This window comes from Copidosoma floridanum, unplaced genomic scaffold (genome assembly GCF_036245765.1).
Source record: "Copidosoma floridanum isolate Cflo_tuat_1 unplaced genomic scaffold, Cflo_Japanese_pri ptg000030l, whole genome shotgun sequence".
Lineage (NCBI taxonomy): Eukaryota > Metazoa > Arthropoda > Insecta > Hymenoptera > Encyrtidae > Copidosoma > Copidosoma floridanum.
In genome coordinates, this window is record NW_028321907.1 from 2811915 (window position 1) to 2837517 (window position 25603).

General features: G+C 42.0%; 3 protein-coding genes across 5 annotated transcripts; 1 reads left to right on the forward strand and 2 right to left on the reverse strand.

The window, feature by feature from the left end:
- Positions 1–132: 132 nt before the first annotated feature.
- Positions 133–5602, forward strand: Culd (CUB and LDLa domain). The gene is given in 10 exon segments (XM_089596480.1): positions 133–187; positions 296–614; positions 830–999; positions 1074–1291; positions 1366–1720; positions 1811–2017; positions 2108–2227; positions 2757–3243; positions 3313–3512; positions 3591–5602. Coding segments are annotated over 10 exon segments (3522 nt in total). The 5' UTR covers positions 133–168; the 3' UTR covers positions 5018–5602.
- LOC106641311 (uncharacterized) lies at positions 5404–10854 on the reverse strand. Of its 2 annotated transcripts, none has more exons than XM_014355695.2 (5): positions 10713–10854; positions 9145–9433; positions 8789–9071; positions 8166–8703; positions 5404–6994 (listed from the first exon to the last, which is right to left on the reverse strand). In XM_014355695.2, the coding sequence occupies exons 2-5, from the start codon at positions 9284–9286 to the stop codon at positions 5987–5989; spliced, it is 1971 nt and encodes a 656-aa protein (XP_014211181.2). In that variant the 5' UTR covers positions 9287–9433; positions 10713–10854; the 3' UTR covers positions 5404–5986. The 2 variants fall into 2 exon arrangements, with proteins under 2 accessions (XP_014211181.2, XP_014211180.2); XM_014355694.2 differs by having other exon boundaries at positions 10709–10854.
- Positions 10855–13233: 2379 nt separating this feature from the next.
- Positions 13234–21821, reverse strand: LOC106641232 (uncharacterized). Of its 2 annotated transcripts, none has more exons than XM_014355570.2 (6): positions 21615–21821; positions 17674–18109; positions 15793–16078; positions 14877–15447; positions 13925–14801; positions 13234–13847 (listed from the first exon to the last, which is right to left on the reverse strand). In XM_014355570.2, the coding sequence occupies exons 2-6, from the start codon at positions 17843–17845 to the stop codon at positions 13705–13707; spliced, it is 2049 nt and encodes a 682-aa protein (XP_014211056.2). In that variant the 5' UTR covers positions 17846–18109; positions 21615–21821; the 3' UTR covers positions 13234–13704. The 2 variants fall into 2 exon arrangements, with proteins under 2 accessions (XP_014211056.2, XP_014211057.2); XM_014355571.2 differs by having other exon boundaries at positions 21535–21821.
- Positions 21822–25603: the final 3782 nt, after the last annotated feature.

Consider the following 25603-nt stretch of genomic DNA (forward strand, 5'->3'; position numbering starts at 1 on the left):
GCATATCTGCAAGGGATGCCGTAGAACTGCCCCGAGACGGGAGGGGCGCACGTAACTCTGTGCGCGACTTTCACGCCACCGCAAGCTCTAACGAAATTAAAGCTCGAGCCGATGGGCAATGTCGGGTTTCCCGACCGGCAGAACGACCGTCGCCTTGCTCGCTGAAATATGTGCCAGTGCCGTCATGGTGAGTCTTGTTTTTTGGCTATTCGCAACGTCGAAGCAATCATTGGTGCTTCTTTTTTCTTTCTTTAATTGTCGTGATACATAGAGTTTCCTCGCAATCCCATCCCAGCGCTCCTCCTGGCCGTCTGGTGGATCTGCGCGTCGAACGGCGACATAATCCGCAATGTGGACATCTGCGGTCCGCACAACGGGCGTCGGTTGTACGTGGAGTTGGGAGAGCAGGGTTACCTCAGGGCCGACAATGTCTCCCTCGTCAAGAATTCGGCGCTCCAGGACAGCTCGCGGCCCTACGCGACCAACAGCAGCCACAACCAGTGCAGCCTCGAGCTCATCACCTGTCCCTCCTGCGTCATCAATCTCACCTTCAAGAGCATCAGTCTGCTCCACCACTGCGACGACGGTGGCATGACCATCGACAGTCCGTGCAGGTTTGAGTTTTTTTTGTTTTTTTTTTTTTTTCTTCCAAATTAATGATTTTCGTTTCCATACGTTGCGTAACGATTTCGTCCGCAAGTGCAAAAAGTTTACGTCTGCATCATAGGGGATTATCGTTAGCATATAACTGGAACGATATAATCTATGACGCCAGTTACGTAAAACGAACAACACAACTGTCATCTCGTTTCGCGTGTACAATTTGTAGGTGCGATTACGTGTGGGTTTCGGAGCCTCCCTACGAGGATGTCTCGGGTACACCCTTTTGCGGCCATTACGCGCCGATCACGTACCGATCCAACACCAGAACTTTGTCGATCGCCCTGCTCTACAGCCAGTCACACGAGCATGCCTTCTCCGTCGAGTACACGGCTGAAAGTAAGTGCGATAATTGCATGAAAAACAAACAAAATTTACCGATACAACTAACCGATCTCTCTCTCGTTTACCAGGAAATCGGCTGGTCTTCAAGGGCTCGAGCACGACGAGCGACATGTCGAAATCGACGAACAACACCGTCGGGGGCGTCCTTACGTCGCCCTTTTTCCCCGCCCGCTACCCCCGCGATCTCGGCATGGAGTACATCGTGTCCTGTCCTCCTGACACGCCCACCTGCCGCGTTCGCATCATCTTTAGCGACTTTCAGCTCGCCACCGTCTCCATCATGGAGGTAAATAATAATAATAATAATAATAATATACAAGAGCACGAAGAAACGCTTGTATGCTCACCCCGATTTTCCAGTTCTACGACTGGAACGGCCAGCGACTGGACGTGAGTAGCGGGGCGCGCTTCCGACCGCCCATAATCGTGTCGTCGGGCCCGTCGCTGCTGATCAGGTTCTACGCGAACGGCGGCACTGGGCTGGGCTACAAGGCCTTTTACTCCTTCGTCCTGGGCCAGACGTACGACAAGCACAACCACCCGGTGACGGATTGCGGTGGCTACGTGGACAACCTCGGCGGCACCATCACCATGATGGACATGGTCGGCGAGGGTGTCAAGACCTACGACTGCGTCTGGCTGATCAGGCCGCCCAAGAATTTCCTCCACATGAAGACCCACATGTACCTCAAGGTCATCACCTTCGCCGAGATGGGTATACCCTACAATGAACCATTTTGTTTTATTTTTTTTTTTTTTCTTACGGATCAAAGTATATATGTATCGATTTCATTTCATCAAACAGCGGGTAATACAGAGCTGATCATCAAGCAGGGCCCGACGTCCGCCCTGATGCCCTTGGAAATTTTGCGGCACCCGGTGAGCCAACTGCAACCACCAAAGTTACTCAGTCACATAGCCCCGATAACCAGTGGCTTTCACGTTAGTCTGCGCGGTAGTTTTGGACCCAACTCGAGGCTCGCCATTGCTTACGCAACTTTCAGCTACATGGGTACTGGGCCTTTTGCACTTTGAGAAATTACATTTTCGGCATCGATATCACTATGGCTCCATGTTTTTTTTTTTTTTTTTTCTCTCTCAGATTGCTTCACTGGCTCGGATTTCCTCTGCCAGAATCACAGGTGCATCTCGAGCTACTTGAACTGCGATGGCTTCGACCACTGCGGCGACAACAGCGACGAGCCTGCCACTTGCTTGCACGGTTAGTCACCTCGCTAGCTCATACATTAACATCCCACTTTCACTTCACATATAAGTACATGTGTATCACACAATTTTCACTTGTTTGAAAAGAAAAGCTGGAGACACTAGGTCCAACATTACTAAAAAAGAATTGCATGAAAATACGTACTCAATATTTTCCAACAATGCAGACTGGTGGTGCATATATACCATGTTCATCAAGTGCATCCATCGCTACAAAATTTGAAGATAATGAGCCCACACTTTACCTTGAAATGTACCTAAAAATGTATCGCAGGAAAATTTTATAGACAGATGTAACCTCATGAGTATGTTTTGCCAATCATTATGGAAACCAACGTCTAACCCACTATTCTCGCGAGTGAAAGTCAAAAAACAATTTACAACATACCAACTAATCTTGGGAAAGAATTAAATTTGCAACCACGAACCGCGGCAACTCATACGTTTCACGACTTTTACGTATACATACTTAATCTGATTTCACCTTTGCACGTATAATACACATGTCTAACGTGAAACTGCAGAGTGGGACGTCAGTATGCCCGATCGCAAGTGGCAGCAGAACAAGGCGAACTACTACTTCCCGAAGATCGATCGCTACCCCGATCTGAAGACGGCAACCCTCGTCTTCGTAGCCAGCAGCTTGGGCCTGATTATCCTCATATCCACCCTGCTGATTCTTTTGTACAGAGTCGGGGCCAGAGCGCGACAGCAGCGAGAGCTACAGTCGCGACTGCGCACCATTAGCGAGCTTTTAGGTAAGGTTTGAAATCGAGCAAAATCTCGATACGGATTTAAATATTAGTTGTAATTTGCTGTATGTGCAGACGGTGCGAGAATCGACGAGGTCTCGGTATCGACGGACGAGCCACCGGTCTACGAGGCGCCACCCAACTACGATGAGGTAATCAAACTCGGCATGGACGAGGAGAGCGGCGGCACCCGCCGCAAAAAGTGCAAGCTACCGGGCGGCAGCCGGCGCAGCCGAAGCAACCCGTCCAGCCAATGCTCGTAAGTCCCCCCTTGCCCCTACGGCACTTGGACAATATTGTCTAATGGGTGTTTTTGTTGGGACGCAAGCTGCGAGTGCGACACCCAACAGTTGACCCTCAACATCTGCGAGGACGCAGCGCTGAGCAGCCAGACGTCCCCGCTTGGCAACAGTGGCAACCTAACCAAGCACGTGGTCCCGGAAAGTCCTCCACCTCCGTACGTGACCCCACCGGGTACTGCCCCGCTCAGCTTTGACGACGCGTTTGTCAACGATCTTCCCGGTCCCAGTGCGTATAAGCTTTAACGTAATCGTCTGTACGTTGAGACACCGCTCATGTTTAAATTGATAATATGACGTCTCGCAGGTGGAGCCGGGAGAACACCAATGCCCTCGAGTGAGAGGCACGAGTCCTCGGATTCTGGCAGCAGTCCGACGCAAGTGCACGTCTGCCGGAGCGACTGCCAGGAGGCTCGGGTTCGACGACGCCGGCTCCGCAACAGTGGCTCCCTCTCGCGCTCCCTACCGGTGTCCCGAGCCGGCTCGAGCTCACCGCCTCTGGGGCGCAACGGCTACAACAACTGCAGCACCCAGAGCAACTCCTCCGAAGTCCCGGACAACACGCTCGGTGCGTATCTCGTCGGTCAGCAGCCTCACCAGCCTCCCACCTGCAACCATCAACAACAACAACAACAACAACAACAACAACACCTCTACCATCACCACCACCACCACCATCATCTGCACCAAGAACAACATTCATTGCCAATAACACCAACAGCGCCACCTTTACCTGCGCTAGTCACGGTCCAAGCTCAAGTCCCAAGTTTTTGCTGCGACAACAACTGTAGTTCTCGTCTCCCACAGCCGAAGAGATCGAGCGATGCCTCAACCTGCACGAGAGCCGGGTTCGCCGCCAGCTGCGCCAGTGCGGCCGTGCCAATCGTGCCCATCGAGCTGCACCGACGGGTTGTGGCCGACCCAGCGCCAGTAGTAGTGCAACCTCAGTCCGCCGACGGGGAAGGGGCCGGGGTCGATGATGCACCTGGCACACCCACGAAACAGTCCATCCTCGCTTGTACCTGCGAAGGAGCCTGCGGCTGCGCCAGTGCACCGAGAAATGACAAAGGGGCTCCGGTGCAGCTGCTGCACCGGAGCTCAACCGAGGACGAGTCGCCCTCGGCGAGAAAGCGGATAACCAAGGTATTAGCGGGTTCGCGGCTGACGACTGTTAGGCCCCAGCTGAGCCTGGACAGCAGCTGCTTGTCGACGAGCTGCTCGACGCCCTGTGGTACCTTTGGCGAGTCCTGTCGGGGCCCAAAACTCGGACGGAACAAGCCGTGGCTGATTAGCGATAGAGTCAAACTTAAGGATGAGTTCGACGTAGTGTCCGAAACAACGAGTATTCTGGGCCCGGGCACTCTGGCCAATACCCCCAAGAGCACGCCCATCAAAGTTCCCAGTCTTCCGATCATCGGCTCGTCTGGCTGCACCAGATACTCTTCCACCCATGGTGGGGATATAGATGATCTTTACGAGAGCATCAAGATTCTCGACTCCTTCCTGGCCCAGCGGAGCAACAGTTACAGCAGTAGCGACAGCAGTGGCTGCTCCAGGCAGGAGAGTACGCAGAAATTGTCTTCGAGGAGCACTTGGCCGATGGCCGTCATGCTGTTTGGAACTCCCAGGCATGGGGTTAGCGGTAAAGGCAACCATGGCACGAATACGTGTGACTCGGGGGAGGACTCTTCGAGGGTCCGCACTTGGAAGTCTGAGGATTCCTTTGAAAAATGAATTTAATCACTTATTTTTCCGCCTGGGTGGCTGGTTAAACGGTCAGTGATTTTGTTTTACTTTTAAATATTTCAACGACTAAAGTGATTTAAAAAAAAAATAGCTGTAGGAAAAAATGTGAAAGAATTATTTGTTCACAATGTTCCGGAACTTTTACAAACCAAAGCAGATGCGATGCTCTTGTATAAAGTTTGTTGTTGACGATAAAACGAAAGATGTACATGCATTTGATATTAGTAAGGACGGAAATGAATGAATCGTAATTTTTAAGGAGGTTTATCAGGTACATATAGGAAAACTCGAGCCTTATCGAGGTATATGATTTGATTAGCAAAGTGCTCGATTTTATCTCGAAAGGAAAAAAAAAATATTGGAACTTACAACAATACGTATGAAATAATTTTATTCATAACTTTGGGAGATTTGTAAAAAAAATTTTCTGTTTCACGTTGTTTCGTACACCTGCTAAGCTTCATGTGAACAATTTTAATTCAGTGGTAAAGTAGTTTGAAATATGTATACTATGAAAATTAAAAACTGTAAGATATATTATATTCTAATAAAATTTTAAATTATACATTTTAACCATGACTTCTGATGCAACTGTTACGTTGCACTTATCCCAGCAAAAATAGTTTTTTTGTTTTTTTTTGCAAATTTTTTCACAACAGTCTTAAATAATTACATGATTAAATCAAGGAGTACATCCATGATCTACTGTGATGTATTGTAATACCATACAATAATGCCTAATACCTACAGCATTCGTCCATCCTGTAAACACGCAGTCATAAAATTTATTACACACGCAATAGGAATATTATTGTTCTCTTGTCATTCATAAATAAAAAACAATACGCAATATCTCGGATGAAAATCTACAACAAGTCAATTATTGTTATTACTTCATCATCATCATCATCACAGCTTATCTTTGTGCGGTATAAACAAACAAACCAACAAAGTTGTTTATTCACAGTGGCAGTACTTTTTCAAGCCCGCGTTCAGACACTTGGCGCTCTCAGCGTAAGCGTTGATGCGGCTGACCTCCTCTTCCCTAATCGAATAATTGCCCGGACCGTAGTACCGTATCGTCACCTCGAAGATCCCATCCCCGGGAGTAACCTCCAACGAGTAGTACAACTCCAAGACACCACCCCCCGGACTCCGGTCCAAGTCGACCACTTGCTGGACCTTGTTGATTTTTTTCAACTTTGGCACCGCGCACAATCTCACGCCCGCCTCGTTTTTGTACTCTTTGACGATGCTCTCCATGTAACGAACGAACCGATTGGCGCCCTCTACCACGATCTCGTCGGTCGTACTGGCCAGCTGGAAAGCGTCACAAGTGCACCAGTGCCCAGAGATGCCGGCATCGCTGCAGCCGCGCTCGCGTGCCACTGGCTCGAGGAGGGACGAGCACTTTGGACACCCGCTGCTGGGAGGGGCCTGGCCACCGGACCGGTCCACGACGTCCCGGAGGGTCTCGTAGAGGTCGAGCGGCGAGGTCAGCCGATTTCTATTGATCCGCAGTGCCTCGGCTGCGCTTGGGTTCTGCTCGCGGAACCACTCGGGCAGCCAAATGTAGATGAACGGCAATCGGTCCTCGTACCAACCGATGAACGAATTTCTGATGCTGCCGTAGCGAATCCCGTGGTCGCTGAAAAACACTATCATCGTGTCATTGGTCACCCCGTCCGCTTCCATTTTTTTCAGTTTAGCGAGGAAGTGGGCGTCGATGGACGACACGCCGTTCAAGCCGTCGTGGGTGACGCTGCTCGTCCAGAATAGGCCAAAGTGCGGCTTGCCGATGAACGTTTTGGCGAATTCCGTTGCGTAATCGAAGATACGGTCGAACGCGAGCTCGGGGCCGGCGCAGTATCTGCCGATAAGGCGGTACAGGCCTTTGCGAAGGTCTTCGTAGGCGAGGACGTAGGGTCTCAGGTAGTAATCCGTCGGGGGTTTCACGAAACCAACCTGTGGGCGAGAAATAATATCAATATTTTTTTTTTAACTTTCATTGCCCATTCTCACTTTATTATTTTAAAGTAGTTCATCGCCAATATCTTGCAATTTATCTAGTCGAAGATAAAAATTAAAAAAAAAAAAAAAAAAAAAGGTTAATTTACGCTTGCGATGGAGATCTAAAGAGCGATTGAGCTAAATTTTTTATTAAAACAATGTCTGAATTGTTCAAACTGTTTTAGTTTTATGGATATTTCAACAAGATGTACCACTTTGATTATTCCAACAAAAAATGTGTATTAGAAAGTTTAGAGATTTATTACAATATTGTTATTTTTTTATTCTCAGCAAATACCACTAAACAAGGGAACATAATTTAATAGTAAAAGTAAAATTTTTAGATTTTCTCATTGTCAAAGATTACTTTTCATACGACTCAATTGAATCCAATAGTGATGAAAATATTGATGCAAATCTTATCACATTTTTGTTTATTGATATTTTATCAATTACCTAAATCTTATGAAGGTACACTTGGCTTGTGACATTTTTTTCATACGAAGTGGCCAAACCAATTTAAAATTTTCAAAATGACGGAAAAACGTTTTCTTACACATGATAATTAATGTTGTATGAAAAACTATCTTCATGTTTATGAAAGGGTTTTACTTAATGTAGTCGACCGACGTATTAAATGCATTAAAGTAATAAATAATGTATTAAAATAATATGTAGAAAGAAGTCTTTGCTAACATAAAAAAAGTCTTTATTTTAGGAGAGAAAAAAAAATCATTGTTACTTATGTTTTCTTATCACTGCTGCGGCCAATTCATTTCAGATTATGTTATCAAAAACCATCGTATACCTGCTTCGATAAGCCAATTAAAATTTTGAATTTTTTCGTTTCACTACTCGATAGAAACAGAACTTTTTTTCCCCCTAATACGACTTGTCAGGTATAACTATTTTTACGAAACTAATAATTCCGTATAATTGTCTACGATGAAGCAATAAATATTTCAAGTGTTTTCCCGCAAAAGTCACACTGGAAAAACTAGTTTCAAATTAAAATAATGATGTCTTTCTAAAGCCGTTAACTAAAAAATAATTTAAAAAATACGACCGATTCAAAATCGTGTCACTTTGTGCACATAATAAATTAATATTCCTGCAACTCCCATACCTTGAGATAGTTGAAAGTGTTGATGAACCCGTTATCTTCGCCGTAGGCAGTGACGTACCCAGCCTTCTTGAAGTGATTCCAGATAATTGAACAGTTATCCAAGCCGTAGGGGGTGTCCGGCTTGCACTTGGCGAAGGTTTCCTCCTCGCTCTGTCCCGTAAGAACCGCCATCACGTTGGGAAACGTATTGTCACCGATTTTATTGTACCCCCTGAGCTCGAACCAGCCACTGCTATCCAAATACTTTTTCGTGAGCGGCATGCTCCGGTAAAAGTTCAAACGCGACACGCTGTCTATTCCCAGCATCAGCACGCTGAGCTTCTTGCCTTGCGCCTTTCGTCCTCGCATCGTTTTAACACTCGGGGGCTCCGAGCGGTCTTTGATTTTGTCCAACTGGATGATCGCGTGTACGTTTTCGTAAACTGTGTCGCTGAGCACTTTTTTCAAGTAAGACGAGTCGCTGGAGCACACAACTTTCACAACCTCCACATCTTTTGGAATAGCCACGATATCTTGGAATACGCTGCAGTTACCTTCGCTGCATATATATATAAAACAAGAGTTGAAACAGACGTATAAGAGCGGTAAAGATAATTTACGATAAAAATGGCACTAAATGTCACCTGATTCTGGAATCGAATTCCCTGTCGAGATCGTCGATTCTGTCCGGCCTGGTAACCGGTGCCCAACAGCAGGACTGCAGATTCTCGTAAAACTTGAGATAATCGGTATTAATTTTCAAGTAAGCTCCGCCATCTGATTGTCGCACGATGCTCGTCAATCGTGGGATTTCCGAGCACTTTGTAAACTTTTGATTCCACAAGTGTTTACGGATGGACGGGTCGAAGGGGTCTTTGGACAGCATGTGGCATTTTTTGTTCCACACGAGGTATCCATCGACCGAATCTGGAATATTTTTATTTGCAGGGCATGCAAAAATCAAATTTTGCCAATCGCCACGAGTAATTAGTTAACTTACCGGCCGATGAATTGTGAAACCGGAAGCTCACATATTGAACGGTATTGTAGTCTCCGTCGTTATAATTGCGGAAAAGATAAAAGGAGCAGATCACCAGACAGCACACAGATAGGAAAATACCGTATCTCCGTATTATGCGCATTGTAGGGTACACGTGTTGGAGTGGGCACGGAATGTTGCGATAATTGGATCGACTGAGCCGAAAATTTGGAATCCCTGGACATCACCATTTCCACTGACGGGTAAGATTTTTAAAAATTTACAGTACTATCCATTTCTTCCACGTTATCTGAAACAGATAATTTTTTTTATCGTTATTACCATTAAATTTATACTATAATGGTTTTTTAACGAGTTTATGCATACTTAATCAATATTAGTTAGGTAGGGAAACAAATGTACGAGCAATAAATAAAATATAAGAAACGTAGTGTTTTTTTGTTTTTTTTTTTTTTGGATAATCGACATTATTACGAAACTTGTATGAGAATTTTTCAACAATCTTTTGTGTATTTTTCTTCAAAAAAACATCAATTTTCTTGAAACAGTGATTTTCCTACCAGACAAAAACAGCACAAGGCTATTTACTCAACTAAGAAAAGATCATTTTTACACACAGCATCGATTTTTCACTTCAATATCATATCTCGCCACGTTAAAGTTTCTATATTATTATTATTATTATATATTCCCAACATTTATGTGTGTTGTATTATATTAATTAATATTAATAGTTGTTAAAGGATAACTCATATGTTAGTAAATACTACCTCGTTACTATAAATACAAGAACAATCATGTGGAAAAGCCTGTGTTCAGTATATTTATACAACGAACTATTTTACTTAAGTAAAAAAATTTTATCTGTTTGCTTTGAACATGTTTGAAGTTAATAATACAATTGAAAAATGAAATTTCAACAACGTCGCGTCCGGAAGTGAAATATTACTGCCACTTACGTGGACTGAACTTAATGTGCCACTCCCGGCTTAGGTGAGCCGAACAGTAAAGAACACACTCAAATCGCACGATTGTCATCCTTGCCTTTGGGCTCATGTGACATCATAGACATATGATTTAAAATATTAAATTGAAAAATTTTATTTTAATGGTTTAAAAATTTTGCAACTTTTATAACCAATGTAATAATACTAAATCATTTCAGTTTTACGTATAAAATTTTTTTGTAAGATTACTCTAGGATTATTGGACATTTAAAGGTTCGCAAACACGTGTTACTCTATGTATGAGCGATGAACCCCATTCTTATTTATACGTCACACTATGAATGCTTCCGAAATCACAATAGTTAGGCCTATAGAAATACCGACGTGGAATCCCATTCAGCAAAAAAAAAAAAAAAAAAAAAATCAATCTAGATGGTATAATTCGTTTTATTCCCTCATATATACGTACACTGCACAGTTAATCTTCTACAAGTGGAGGCTGACTAATCACAAATATTTAACAACTGTAAAAATATCACGCAATGTTCAAATCAGTTTGACCTTATACCTGCTTTTGCACGTATTTTATTTTAATAATCAAACCAACTCGGACGTACCTACTTTGGTGTAATCTTTGGCAAAGGTCCCTTATCAGCTCACGGTCTCGCTCTCGTGAATGTACACTATAAATTGAAATATTGATCAAAAACTTGGTTGCTCCGATTTTACTACGCTCGTACGAGAACAGTTCAGCAGCGCGCGAGACACGCCGAGGGACTGCCATAGATATTCCCAGCAGCAAGTCTCGCTCGCGGTGGGTGCGCTCGGCGTGCCCCCCCCCCTCCCCCACTTCTTTATCTTTGTCATCGTATACCTATACGTACAGCACTTATTGATGGGAATAAAATAATGAATCAGCTAGCAGCTGGCTTCCCTATTTTCGAGTGCGTGGTGGAACGAAAGTATGTTAGGTACTGCGTAAATCGAAGCTTCGTTTTCTATAAAAACGTATTCGTGGTGGAGGTTCAACAATTGTTATTTTTTTTTTATCATTTTGCTACAAAAGCAATTTAAATCCAACAGATATTTTGATATTCAATAAATCCATTTTTTACGCAAAAGTGTGCGATAGGCGAAACGTCGGGCAATATTTTGCAATAAATGTGTTCCATATACCAACAAGAGAATAATATTGCTGTTTTTGGTTTATTGAAAAAAATAAAAAATCAAGCACATTGTACAGAAGGATTGGTCTGTTAAAATATTCAAATTGATTGACGTCTTTACGGATACATGATATAGGTTTAACAAGAATAGGTATTTAAATAAGAGTTTTAAGTATAGGATTTTTTTAATTTTAATGCGAACTGGTATTTTTTTCCCCAATTTTTTTATTTCAAATACTATAGTGAATAGGGGTATTAGTAATACCTGGTAATTAAATGATCGACAGTAATAGTGTAATATTTTACTTTAAATTGGCTTGGAAATAAAAAAAAGTATCTAACTTTTCTCCATTAAAAGTATACAATTTGTGGAAAAATTTATACAGTACGTAAATTAATGATACATTTTAATCACAGACCTCACAAATATGGACTGATAAATTTATTGAATTGAATTTGTCTTTTTAAATATACGTAAATTAATAACATTTTGAATGATAGTAAATTAAGACACTTTTAGCTTTTAAATTAGGTATAGTAATGTATTATTCTAACGCAACAATATTATTCTAAAATGAAAAAAAATTGAAGGGAATAAAAACAACTTTGTATTTATTATAAAAATTTAATAAAACAATATTTTACAGTTTGTATGAACTTTAACTTTAGGCATTTGCGCTATTTTTTATATATTTTACCTCAATCTCGGCAAATTAAATAAACTAGTATAAATTCTCTTAAGATTTATTTGAGCTGAGTAAAAAGTGATAATCTTCTCATACTAACAGGGAAAACAACAAGATATTGTAAAATGCCGAATAAAGAGTTAACATGTTAGTGGAAGTTATCGTTTTCATTTTCAGTGACATGTTCAATGCATACAATTGTTTACCATAATAAACTGCTTTTACAGTTTAATTAATTGCACACTTTTTTTGCGTTTTCTCTACCTCATAACTTTATACTTTCATTGATCATTTATTTTTGAACTCACTTCTCGTGAACAGTTTAATAAAAAAAAAGAATAAAAATAATAGTAATATAGTGCATGGAAAAATTTTCATAGAAAAAAAGTACCAAAGAATTCTATACGTGATAGCAATTTTATGTAGTTAATTATATTGAAAAATTAATAAGTAACTAATGATAATAGAGTGTACAGATCTTAAACAAAAAAAAGTACCAATAGAGGAAGACTACTGTAAACTGTAAAACTTTTTGTATAGATTCTACAAGGTACAAATATTTATAATCTTGTATCATCAAGTTCTCTTTTCCATTATATTGAGACTATAAATCATCGGCAATACCTTCTACAAATTTCATAAGCCAAGTGAAAAAAAAAAAAAGTTAAATTTGAAACTTTTTATGACTTATCTGTAACGCATAAAATAAATACGATAGTAGAGTTACTGATCTAAAGCGATTTAAACAGAAGAGTAAAATTTCTCGCGTTAAATACTGTACTACAATCTAGATCAAATTTTTGATCAATCAGTTAACACAACATGTAATAAAATTATACTGTACACAAACTGTAAATTGGAACACATCATACATTTGTCATTACATTTTTATCATAATAGTAAAAATAAAAATTTGTCTCCTCATAAATTAACACACATTTAATATTCGTAAGTAAATTGTTTCATAAAATATAGGCTCATGTTACGTTCTAATGAAAATATTTATAGGCTGTCGAGTAAAGTTTTCAATAGCGTATATCTTTTTCTTCAATACCCCTTATCACACCATACATCGATTCGCAATGTCGTTACACATACATAAAATTTATTTAATATTTACAACTATCATTAGTGTGGCATGAAAAATCAGTCCTATCATACAATACGAGCACATTCTCAACCCCTTACAGCGGAAGTTTATTCGTTATTTTTAGGTAACAGGCGCTAAAACTCTTAAAATTCATTTGAATTAATAATTTTTATCGATTGTACGGAGGAAAAAAAAACATATTGAATGATTAGATTTCAACATTTTCAAGTGAAGCTTCTCGTTTAATTCAAGTTTACGTATTGAAAGAAATGAACCTAGTAATAATTGTACTCAAGTCATGATCTAAAATTAGAAAAAATTCAAGCTGACTGAGAAGTCATAAGCAACAAATACAATTCAAAAAGTACACATTATCGCATTCTCCATAAACTAGATTTTACGTGGTGCGCATTAAAATCGTGGCGTACGTCATTTATCCCGAAGTATATGTACAAAAATATAAATTCTAAAATACAGTACGAGTACAATAATTAGGTAACAATTGCAATAAAACGCGTATTTCCGTAATACACGATTATGTATGATGTACATACCTATATAGCTCAAAGGTATGTACAGGTATATACAAGTGTAACGTCCAGAGATGTATATATAAACGTAACGCGTACGTATAGGCGTATATGTAAGTATATAGCGTAAGAGCAGTCGCTCTACTTTGTGCAGTGGCAATACTGTTTGTACCCCTCATTCAAGCATTTGGCACTGTGGGCGTAGGAATTGATCCGGCTGACCTCGTCGTCGTTGATGCTGTACTCGCCCGGTCCGTGGTACCTGATGGTCGTCTCGAACATCCCTTTACCCAAAAAAGTGTTTCTTTAAAAAATAAACATAAACCAGCCAAATGCGTATATATACAAAACAACTACCAACCGTCCCCGGGGGTCACCTCCAGCAGGTAGAACAATTCGAGGACCCCGGCGTTGGGGCTCCTCTCCAAATCCAGCACCTTGTCGACCCTGTGTATCTTCTTGAGCCTCAGCTTGGCGCACAGCCTCGCGCCCTTCTTGTTCCTGTACCTCCCGACGATGCCCTCCATGTGCTCGACGAACCTCTCGGCGCCCTCCTTGACCACCCTGTCGGTCTTGCTCGCGAACTGAAACGCGTCGCAGGTGCACCAGTGCGCGGCCACCCCGACGTCGCTGCAGCCCCGCTCGCGCGGCACCGGCCTCAGGAGCGACTGGCAACTCGGACACCCGCTACTCGCCGGTGCCACCCCAGCCCCGGTTCTACTCAGCACGTCCCGGAGGGTCTCGTAGAGATCGTAGGGCGAAGTCAGCCGGTTTCTGTTTATCCGCAGCGCCTCGGCTGCGCTTGGGTTCTGCTCGCGGAACCACTCGGGCAGCCAAATGTAGACGAACGGCAGCCGCTCCTCGTACCAGCCGACAAACGTGCCCCGTATGTCCCCGTAGCGCATCCCGTGGTCGCTCAGCACTACGATCATACTGTCGGCCGTGACGCCCGAGGCCTCGAGGTCCCGGAGCTTGGCCGCGAAGTGGGCGTCGATCGACGAGGGCCCGTTCACGTTCTCGTGGCTGACGCCGTTAGTCCAGAAGAAGCCAAAGTACGGTGCGCCCAGGCCCGAGAACGTCTTGGCGAACTCAACCGCGTAGTCGTAGATGCGGTCGACGTTGAGCACCGGCCCGGTGCAGTACTTGGCGCTGAAGCGCTTGCGGTCCTTGAGGAGCCGCTCCGCCGCCAGGACCGACGGCCTCAAATAGTAGTCGGTGGGCGGGTCCACGAAGCCCACCTGCGGCGATTCGTCGTTTTGTGAGATCGTATGGAAAAAAGGACCATCAATGCCCCCCTCCCTCCCTATGGTTACCTTGAGGTAGTTGAAGGTGCTGATTTCGTCGTGGTCCTCGCCGTAGCCGGTGACGTAGCCGGCATTGCGGAAGTTGTGCCAGATGAGGGGGCAGTTGTCGAGGCCGTGGGGCACCTTGGGCTTGCAGACCGAGTAGGCGAGGCTTTGGTTTTGCCCGGTGAGGAAGGCCATGAGGTTCGGGTAGGTGTTGTCGCCCATCTTGTTGTAGCCGCGGAGCTCGAGCCAGCCGCGCTCCTCGAAAAAGTCCCGGGTGAGGGGCATGGACCGGTGGAAGTTTAGGCGGGACACGCTGTCGATGCCCAGCATGAGGACGCTCAATTTTTTCCGCCCGACGGGCTTGTCCGATGGGGTGCCGTTGTTGGTGGCGTGGGCCTCGATGCGTGCGCGGACTCGCTCGGGGTGCAGCACCGCGTGGACGTTCTCGTACACGGTGCCCGCTTTCGAGGAGGACTTGCCCTTCACTTTGCCCTTGGACGGACGGTTGGGCTTCGGCGTCTTGCACGTCACCAGCACCGTCTCGGTGCTCGTTGGCACCAGCACTTGTACCTTGAAGGGCTCGCATGGACCGACGCTGCGAGGAATTTCACCACCGTCACTTTTTTTTTAATCCCTGACAAGTTTTGTTTTTTTGGTACCGATTTTTCCACGATTTTTTTACACATCAAACTCATTGTTTCGATCAAAATTCTCGAGAGACTCATTTTCTGTGTTGCAAAACGCGCGTTTCAGCTATACGCGATACTTACACCGCAACGCGACAAATTTATCCTAATAAACGGAATAACGTAATTGCGCTCATTATATTTGCACTGGAAAGCCGACTCGGCTGGCTGTACGGTACCCCGCGAGTTTGCGGAAACAACAATCAGTTAAAGGAAAAAAAGGGAAATTAATGTACAATTGTAATTGGGCTCACTTGATTTTCGAGTCGATTTTCTCATCGAGCGTTTGGTTGGGCAGGTGGTGGGGTCGCGTGATTTGGGCCCAGCAGCAGGTGAGGCCGGTGTACTGTTTGGCTGCCTCGGGGTTGACAACCAGGTAGGCGCTGGCGTTGGCCTCGCGGTGGATGCTCGTCAACAGGGGACTCGTCGAGCAGGCCTCGAACTTTTCCTTTTTCACAAACTTGACGATGGACGGGTCGAGCGGGTCCTTGGCTAGCATGTGGCATTTGGGGTTCCACACCAGGTAGCCGTCGATCACCTCTGCAATTTTTCAGTCCATCGAAATACAACTACACCTAATAACGTGTTTTTTTTCGTCCATCGTACTGATGGCGCTCTACGTGCGACGCTTGCGAATCTATTTTTAGTGTACCATACGTGAAGGATTCCACAAAAAATCAATCATCGCGATCGCAGTGCTTAATAATATTTAGGCTTGTACTTAGCCTGCATTTCGTTTAATGTTTTGAGGGACATTATAGGTGTGCAAAAACAATTGTTTTTCTCGATTCTTTTTTTTATGAAAAAAAAAAAACTAATTTTTTGCTTTTTAACTTTTATTCAGCAGACAGTAGTTGGTAATCCAGGGCACGTACAAAATAAAAAAGACGAAAAAAACCGTTTCAACAAGACTTTTAATATCCAGATCTAAATCGAGAATTCGTGGTAAAATTGACTAAGCGTAGCAAACATTGAGAATTTCTATTCTCTTGTCTGATTTTTTTTTTTTTTTTTTAATAAAAATAGACTTTAAATTTTCCAAATTTAGTCCAAAGGAAAAAAAAAAAAAAAAAGTAATGACATAATAAAAATTCTGAAACAAAAACTGTGCAAAAACTTTGTTTCAATTATTAATCAGAACTATACAACGAGTGATACTTTGCGGAATCGCTCACACGTTACATGCAGCAATAACAGCCGCACCGGCGACAGTAGGTGCAATGGGTATAGCGTAATCTACGTAATTCGTTGGCCCGGTTTTTCAAGCCCTAGCGTCTCGGATGATCTATACATGATCTACATCCACGGGCTATATAGCGCTACTAATACTTCAATGTCACGTGAGTTACTTTTTGTACGGCTTTCGCGATGTCGTAAAATTTAATGAAATGATTTTAAAAGTGGGGAAAAAAAATTTTTGTTTTTTTTAACGCTGTGAATCAATAATTTAATTAAACAAATAAATAAGTAATAATAATCAAGCAAACAGCTATAACAGTATTTCGAGTTTTATTCAACATCATGGGTATGAACGAAAACTGGCACAAATAAATGCTATATAAATTAGTCTGATTTAAATTTAAATGTGACCTTCACGGCGTCGAAAGCTTTTTTTTTCTCTTCAAAAATACACTCGAGCCACGTAAGGTTAATTTAAAATTATACTCTTCATAGTCTGGATTGATTAAAATACCCGCATTATTCACGATCGTTCGCTCGTATATACAACATGTGCGTCGCGAAAGTCCATGAGCTTTGTGATGTACCCCACCGAGTACGAGGGGAAAAAAAAACTCCGCAAAGTTTTGTTAAATATTTCATCAACTTTTCCATTTGCTGCATTGTGTGTATAAGAGTAGGTACTTGCTCAAGACTATACATGACTGGCTGCGTGTAAAAACGTACCTCGTGTATACTTAGTGGTGTATTAGTTTTTAAGGTCAACTGAGAATTCGATTCTTTTGTGTCAAACACATTAATCAATAGCAAATCATAACATTGCATTTGTGTGAGATAATTTGGTACCCAAACTAATTTTTAATAAAAATTAAAATACAGTATTTTATGTTCCTCCGAGTGATTTTCGGCTCGTGCCCTTTTTCTCGCAGGAAAAAAAAAACTACCCACGAACTCACCAATGGAGGCGTTGTAGGATCGATAGACCATGTATTGTATCCTGTCGATGTCAGGCTCGTTGCCCGACAAGAAGTATAGGGTGAGGAGCAGCAGACAGGGCAACAGCAGGAGCACCAGTCCCTGCGGCCGGCCCAGCCACTCGGCGAGGCGCGACCACTTGGGCTTCCACATGGCGCCTCATCCGCCGATATTATACACGCACATTAGACTATGTACACCTGACGGCGATCATCATCCCCATCGTCATCATCGTCGTCGTCGCCCTTGTCCTCATACGTTCGTTTCGGTCCTTTCGTCATCTTGGCGGTCGCAGCAACAGCAGCGTCAGCTTGCGTGGCATTTTACTGCGAAACACGACGCGGATGTCCCCTTATCTTTGCCTTTTTCCTCCTCCACCTCCTGTACTGTTTTGTGCCACTGCAGTGTCCTCTTTCTCTGTACCAACGATGATGCATGGAAAAAAAAAAAAAAAGAAATGCTGCGATTAGATAATTTATCACAAGAGATGCTGCGAATTGCAGCCAATGTGTACGAGGTGCGATGCGCGTTAGAAACGACCAAGATTCCTCATGGGTGACGACAGAGATCTTTCTCGGGAGAGCGCGTGTGTACGTATAGGTATACTTATGTGCATACGGTGTGCAAAATGATGAAGCGCGAGATCTATGATGGCACGTTTATATACTCGTTCACGGGCTTCGCTTGCACCTGTGACGACGTGCCGTGATGTATTTTCGCGCGACTCGATTGCTCTGCCGTTGACTCTCCTTTTTTTTCCATCAACACCCTCCCCATTGATCGAGTGTACTTCGCAATCTGTCCAGTTTATATGAGGGAGCTTATTGAAATCTAATATAGTTCTGGATGTCGTGTTGAAAAATAATTAATGTTTCGATGAAAATCAATCGATAAATCTTAAAATGGCACAAGGGCCATTTTTATACAAGTGCCTAAAAGGTGTTTCATGCGCATAGTGAGGGGTTTTCATTTGCAAAAAGCTGTACAGTTACAGCGTTCAATTGGCATTGCGATTCCTCCAACAATCAACGGAGACAATCGCAAAATATTGTTTTTACGCTGTCGAGACAAAGTTGTCGCAATATTATTATTACGATGTTGTAACACATAATACAAGGACAACGTTACGTACTGCTGTTATGAACAATTTCAAACAATCTTTTGACGAAAAAATTAAATACAACCACGATATCTGAGTTTAAATAAATATAACCACGAATAGATTTACATGTGACTTAATGACGTGCCCATCGGAAGCTCAAACAGATAGGTATCAACGAGGCTCTTATTTTACACTGCTGGTTCATTTCTTCTTCTCGTATACACATGTGGGACAAGCACACCTACGTATAAACAAACATCCACGATGAGCTCCGATCCTTGAATCGCGTCGTGCAACAATTACGATCTTTATCACTTGACGCGCGGACAATGGGGCATTAACGTGTCGCATTGGCGTTAAATTTTTCCGTCAAACGCGTCCGTACGTTTTATGAATGCTCGTCTTTAAACGTCAACTGTGGCATGCAGTGTAAAGCCCGTGATGCGAGGAAAAGCTCACCGACAGCAATACTTTTAGAGGATGATTGTCGGCCTTGGGTTGTATTCTATATGTGTACGTCTGATTATGCAAAATTGATGAATGAATGTGCAAAGGTAATTTCGCGCCGATGCGATGGCATCGAAAGATCATCGGATAAAACGAGCAAACGAGATTTTGTGTACAAAAACTATTGTTAACGCAGCCAATGAGCGAGTCTTTTCACGATGAATCGTTTCACCTTTAACAGGATGCAACCGCGCGGTCATACGAGCGTTGAGTGCAGACACTCGCGTCTTTTTATTGGAAATTGCCGTCGATTATTGCCAGTCGCTTGAGCCGAGGATTATTCTTCGATCGCGTCACAGGTGACCGCGCGATCAAGTGTTGATTCGTTATTTTTTTTTTTTTTTTACTCTTTCGCAAACCTTTGTTAACTCGGTCAGCGTAAGTTAAGGAGGTGCCAATACGTGATGTCAGGTCTCACTCGTGCGGGGGAAAAATGAGCCGTGAAATTTTTCATCGGCACAATTTGACACTGCGGAGAATTTTTTTTTTCTTTTTTAGTTTACGCGGGGGAAAAGAAAAAGTTTCATGACGAATCGATCGAATTGCGGACTTTCTTCTGGCTGGAAATAATAATGTGGATTAAAGTTGAAGGTTGCAGTGAGACTTGTGTGTGAGGGAGAGTTGGTGGTTTGGGTAAAGTGCGCGATAATTTGTTTCTTTTTTTCTTCTCGAATCAATATGATTTTTGACGGTATTGTTTTTTTTTTTTTAAATTGAGCAGTTGGGACATTTTAGTAAATGTGTTTTATACGACTTTTTTTTTTTTCTTTTGTTTGATGGAGCGGGGAGGGGAAAATCTTCATAGACACCCCAGCTAATCCGGTGGTAGTGTCGGATTCACCCGGTGTGCCTACCGACTAAAAACTAACCCGTGAGGATCACTCCCCTATAGATGACAAAAGGGCATAAGAGGAGAAAGAAGAAGGAAAATAACGAAGAATTTCGGAGACCGTCTCGCTCTCGAAGAGATGAGAGGAGGGGGCACTTATGCATCTGGGCGAAGCTCGAATCTTGGCTTGCGCCGGAATAGAGGTTTTATACGATATCTACCCAACGCATGCATCAAGCGATTTTTTCTAGAATATTGACGTATTATCTTTCTCATATTATTATATTTCTTTTACGCTTTAAGATTAAAATGATATTTTTTCTACTTTATTTTATCACTGTTTCTTCCATGTCTAATTAATTTTTGCACCAAATGTAAGGACACCAACGCCTTCAGTAACAAAGTTTATATCCATTAATTAAATCAAATGCTCTAGCTATATTCTGCGCTCGACCAACTTCCACTCTAATTGTACTTCTATTTCTCAGGTAATACAATAAATCTGTTTGAAATTTTTGTACAATTGAAAGTAATTTTATTAAAATAATCAATATGAACTTTAGCCTTTGTAGGTGTACAAAAAAAATGAAAAGTAAAAAATAGAGGACCGTTTTTCTCTATGTCAAAAGTTAATAGTGAGACTCGCGTATTTTAGACTTTCATGGTAAGTACCTATATGTGTGTCAAGCGTCGGCCTTCTTACGAAGAGGAACTAAAAGTACACATCGGCGCCTCTTATTCATAAAATACTTATTTGCACTGCAAAATGTGATTCTAATTTTAAAAAAATACTCTAATATCCTGATTCAAGCTATCTGCAATATTAATTCGAATTTATTGGTGCACCATCCATCTATTGTTCAAACCATAATAACTGATCTAAAAATCATCAAATTAATGAAAAAATAATATATTTAAGAATTCAAAAGATATCAATGCCGAAATTTCCATTTACAAAAATATAACTGAGTTTTTTTTTTTAATTTTGACAAGGTAAAATTAATCGAGACCTCTATTTAGAGCAATCGATATCAACTTGTAAGAAATCTCTACAAAGCTTGAACTTACTACTTGTCGAGCTTGAAATTCATACAAATTTTCCGATTGAACCAACAATACTGAGTAAACGTGTGCTCGAAAAAATGTCACTTGATCAGCGAATGACACGAGTAGCCATTTCGCAACCCTCACTTTTCGATAAAAACGTTGGCACGCGATATGAAATTAATTTGCCCCCCATTATTCTGCAGTAATAACCAGTTGGCAATCAGAATCTTATAGCTTGTATTCCTCGAAATGAAAAAAAAAAAAATGTATACGCTCCACGTGTACTTGATAAAAAAAAGTGTAAAAGCTCTTTGGAGTTATCGATCACCGGAAGCACGCTTATGTAAATACGCTCACCCCTCGAACGGCAAAAATCAAAGGGCAGGAAAATGAGCGGCGGCACACCGTCACGGCAAAACAAGTTCAGAAAACCAGACCCCCACGTCAGTCGCACATTGTCACACCGGCAGCACGTAGTCTAGCCAACAACGTGGAAAAAGCTTTGACTATATATGCATCATCCATCGATCAACACCTCAAAGTCCCGAGGTACGATTGAAGAAAGTAAACAATGACAACAACAACAACTGTATAATCAGCAAGTCAGAATGTATCTCTTTTATCAGAGAGAGAGAGAGAGAGAGAGAGAGTAAAACGAGACGAGACGCGGTGTTCGGGGCACAAGTCAGCACTGAGCGAACCCGAGCTTTTTCATCTCTCGGGGGAGCTTGGAGCGTGCGCCAGACCAACCGGCCACCTCTACTACTCCTCCTCGCACTCCCAAGCTCCCTTCCCCACCCTCGGCCTGTCTCGCTCGCGCTGCACACATATATACCTACGTGTGTTATACACACACCTCCGCGAAATATCGGGTGCTCCAATGCGCGCGCGCGGAAACCGTGCCCGGTCGGCCAAAGGGGGGTTGACTGCTGCTCGACTGCCGATGCATCCGCGCTTCCATCCCTCTACGAGCCCCCAGTTTCCCAACTGGTGACGTATACACCTTTTTTACAGGTGTATGGGGGAAAGGGAGGGTGGCTGAACTGTCTCTTTTACCTTTTGACTCGTATACCCCAGGAGGAGGATACGTGTGTGGTTACATACATTGGTGAGGCGTATTTTGAGAATCACTCTACGTCTCCTTTTTTTTTTTTTTTCTTTTACTATATGTACGTAAGTATACATCGAAGGGCGCATCACTTGCAACGTCAACGTACGATCCGACAATGGATTGATCATCGATCGATTATCGTTTGAAGGATCACGAATATTCGAAGCGAGCATTTGAACTGGGAATAAACAGGGCAACAATGTCATATCATCATTACGCGTGTATATATAGTATATTGTATATTGGCACGTATCGCGTGTCTATACTGCGCGTACGCATGCAGATAAACGCTATGTGGTCCGGAAGTCATTCGCATTGTTTGGCTCGCAGTGCAGCTATACGCGCCTATATATATATACCTACTTGGACTCTGTATTACGAGAGGGAGACGATTTTTTTTTTTTTTTTTTATATATAGGGAGTACATTGATTCCTCCTCTCTCTCTCTCTCTCTGCTGTTTTCTTTTTTTTTTTTTTTTTTTTTTTTACTCCATCAAGATGATGCGCTCGTCCGCTCCGACAAAGTGCATGCTCTTCGAGAACGGGTCCTAATGCAATTGCTGGCTCGTTGCCTTTTTTTTTTTTTTTTTTTTTTTTTTTTCATTAAAAAAAAAATACACATTTTTCTCACTGTGCGTCAAATGGGTTGAGGATAAATCGATGGAACAACTCAACCCTGATTTTTATTGCCAAATGATGGGTAATGATGATAAAAAATAGGCGCAAAAAAACAATCGAGCCGAGGTGTACGTATATATATACGGATGGATTGGATACACCACCGCAGCCTTAATTGCATTTTACTTATTGCACTTACTTGTGAGGCAATCTCTCTCGTACCCATGTATATATAGGTATATCTAGATTTAAGGAATATAAACGTGTATATATATATATATATATATATATATATATGCAAGCGCGCGTTGCGCATCATCATTTCAATTAGAGAAAATGGCTTATGTCTGATGTGCCGGCGTCTGACGATCAATGAAAACAAAGTGCACTCACGCGCGTACAATGGAAATAAAAGCTGGAACTTGCCGGTATATATACCTGTATTGCCTTCGGGTTCAGAGATTCCTGCTCGGACTTACAATGCTTGTATTTATCTCGCGTCAGTCGCTTCATAAGCTAAACAAAATACTAATTAAACAAAAACAAAAAAATCTCTACGCACGAAAAAAGAGCTTTTGAGGAGAAAAAAAAAATCATAGGCACCGCACACCGCATTGATTTCGTCTGTCTCGTAGCTGCGTATATATATGCAGTTGCAACTGTAAGAGACGTAGCACAAGCATGCAATGCGCACACGTTCAAGTTCAGTATCCGGCAATCCGGCTGTTTTGGCAGATAGGCCCGTCTTTACCTACACACACACACACACACAAATATTGTACAAGAGAAGCATGTTGGCACTTAATGGTGAGTTTCTGGGGCACTGCACGTGACGCAACCTGGATAATATCGTAACACATCCTCCGTCTCATCCTCCTCTCCTTCTTGTCACTGTTACCTTTGTGATCGGTGCCGCAATCGCGTCTGGTTATCTTGAAAACAACGCAGTTTTACGTGTTTTAAGAGACTTTTGCATGTATATCGTGTATATCTTTAATAATATGTCTCATTGTTTTTCTGCGATAAAAATACTCGAAGCAAAATGCGACGTGGCCATCCTCTCGTAAAACAACTTAAAGTAGGTATTATCGATGAAAACAACTTATTTTGACGCTCTTGGAGGCAAACATTAATTTTGATGAATATTTCATCTCGATAAAACAAACGATATTTTTTTCTTATTTATTGAAGCGCGTATTTATAGGATAAATGCGTGGCTTAGCGTGTAAATCATTAAATTTGAAGAGAATAGACGCGAGGGGGTAAAAGTTAAAGAACCCGTCGTTCGAACAAACCGTGCTTGCAGTTTGGGTGGTTGCGCGTCAACTTCCTTCCCCGGCGGGATGAGAAGAGAAGGAAGAAGAAATAAAAAATCATAAATTAAAATTTAAGGTCACACTTACGACTTGGGATACACTTTTATGACTACCCCTGCCAATTACTCGACTGGCATGCCGAGTTTTTAAATTTAACAGTCGCACGTGTCTACTATCATTATTATTATTATGTCGACTATTTCTATTGAAAATGATTTTCACTCCGTTTTTATTTTACGCCGGTCACTGTCTCGAAGCAGTGACTCGAATGTTTTACGCACAAAACGTGGAACAGGCGAAAGAGTTCCTATACACTGAGAAAAGTGCGGTGTTAAAAAAAGTGTTACAACTATAATAAAAATTACTATATTTTATAGGAAAGCTGAGACATACCCGCCATATTATAAAAATTGCTATGCTACATAGTAAAATCAGATCATATTAGAATTTGCAATGCAACATAGTAATTTTTGCTTGGTTCAGAAATAAGAAAAATATTTATATTTATTACATATATACACAGGGACTATACATGTAACTATCAGAAAATTGAAATATATATATTTAAGTTATATGTACATAGATATTTTTTCACAGATTACAAATTGATACTGATGTAATATACAATTTTATTATTTTAAATAAGATCTGCAGCGACTGGGATTTGAACCTTCTCATCCTTCGGCTTTCGAATCAAGCTCCGCAACCACTAGACCACTTGCGTGCAACCAATTTGTATCATCAGGTGAGTATCTAAAAGCTTTCCTGAAAAATATAGTAATTTTTAGTATACTTATAATACTTTTTTTAACACCACTTTTCTCAGTGTACGCATTGGTTGAGTGCTCGTAATAACATCCTTTTTAATTATTCCTGCAATACGGTTCGATTTCATTGGTCCGATAATAACTGATAGGTATAACACGTGTTTCAATCAATGGGAACGGTAATCAATCAATTTGAAAAAAAAAAAAAAAAAAAAAAAAAAAAAAAAAAAAGAAAAAAAAAAAAGAAATTCTGTTGGTCATTCATACGTTGGATGTGCACGTAGACTTTATACTGGCAAGAGCACGAGATGGATTATCAAACAGTTTCGGGACAAAAAAAATATACCATATAATTGCACGATGTCGTACGGGGCTGATTGAATATATCTCGATTTTATTTCTTGTCGATAAGTAACATTTCCGAAGTGAGACAGTTTATGAACGCGTGGATTATTGAGTGACTTGAAATTTTACTCGTACTTGTGTATTGTACAAGCACTCAGCTGAAGTCCTTTAGCGGCGTCGCGTTATCTGGCGTCGTATAGCTATTCCACAACACAATGGAGCCTCCAGCACAACAAAGTTACAACATACTGATGATTTTCTTTTTTTTT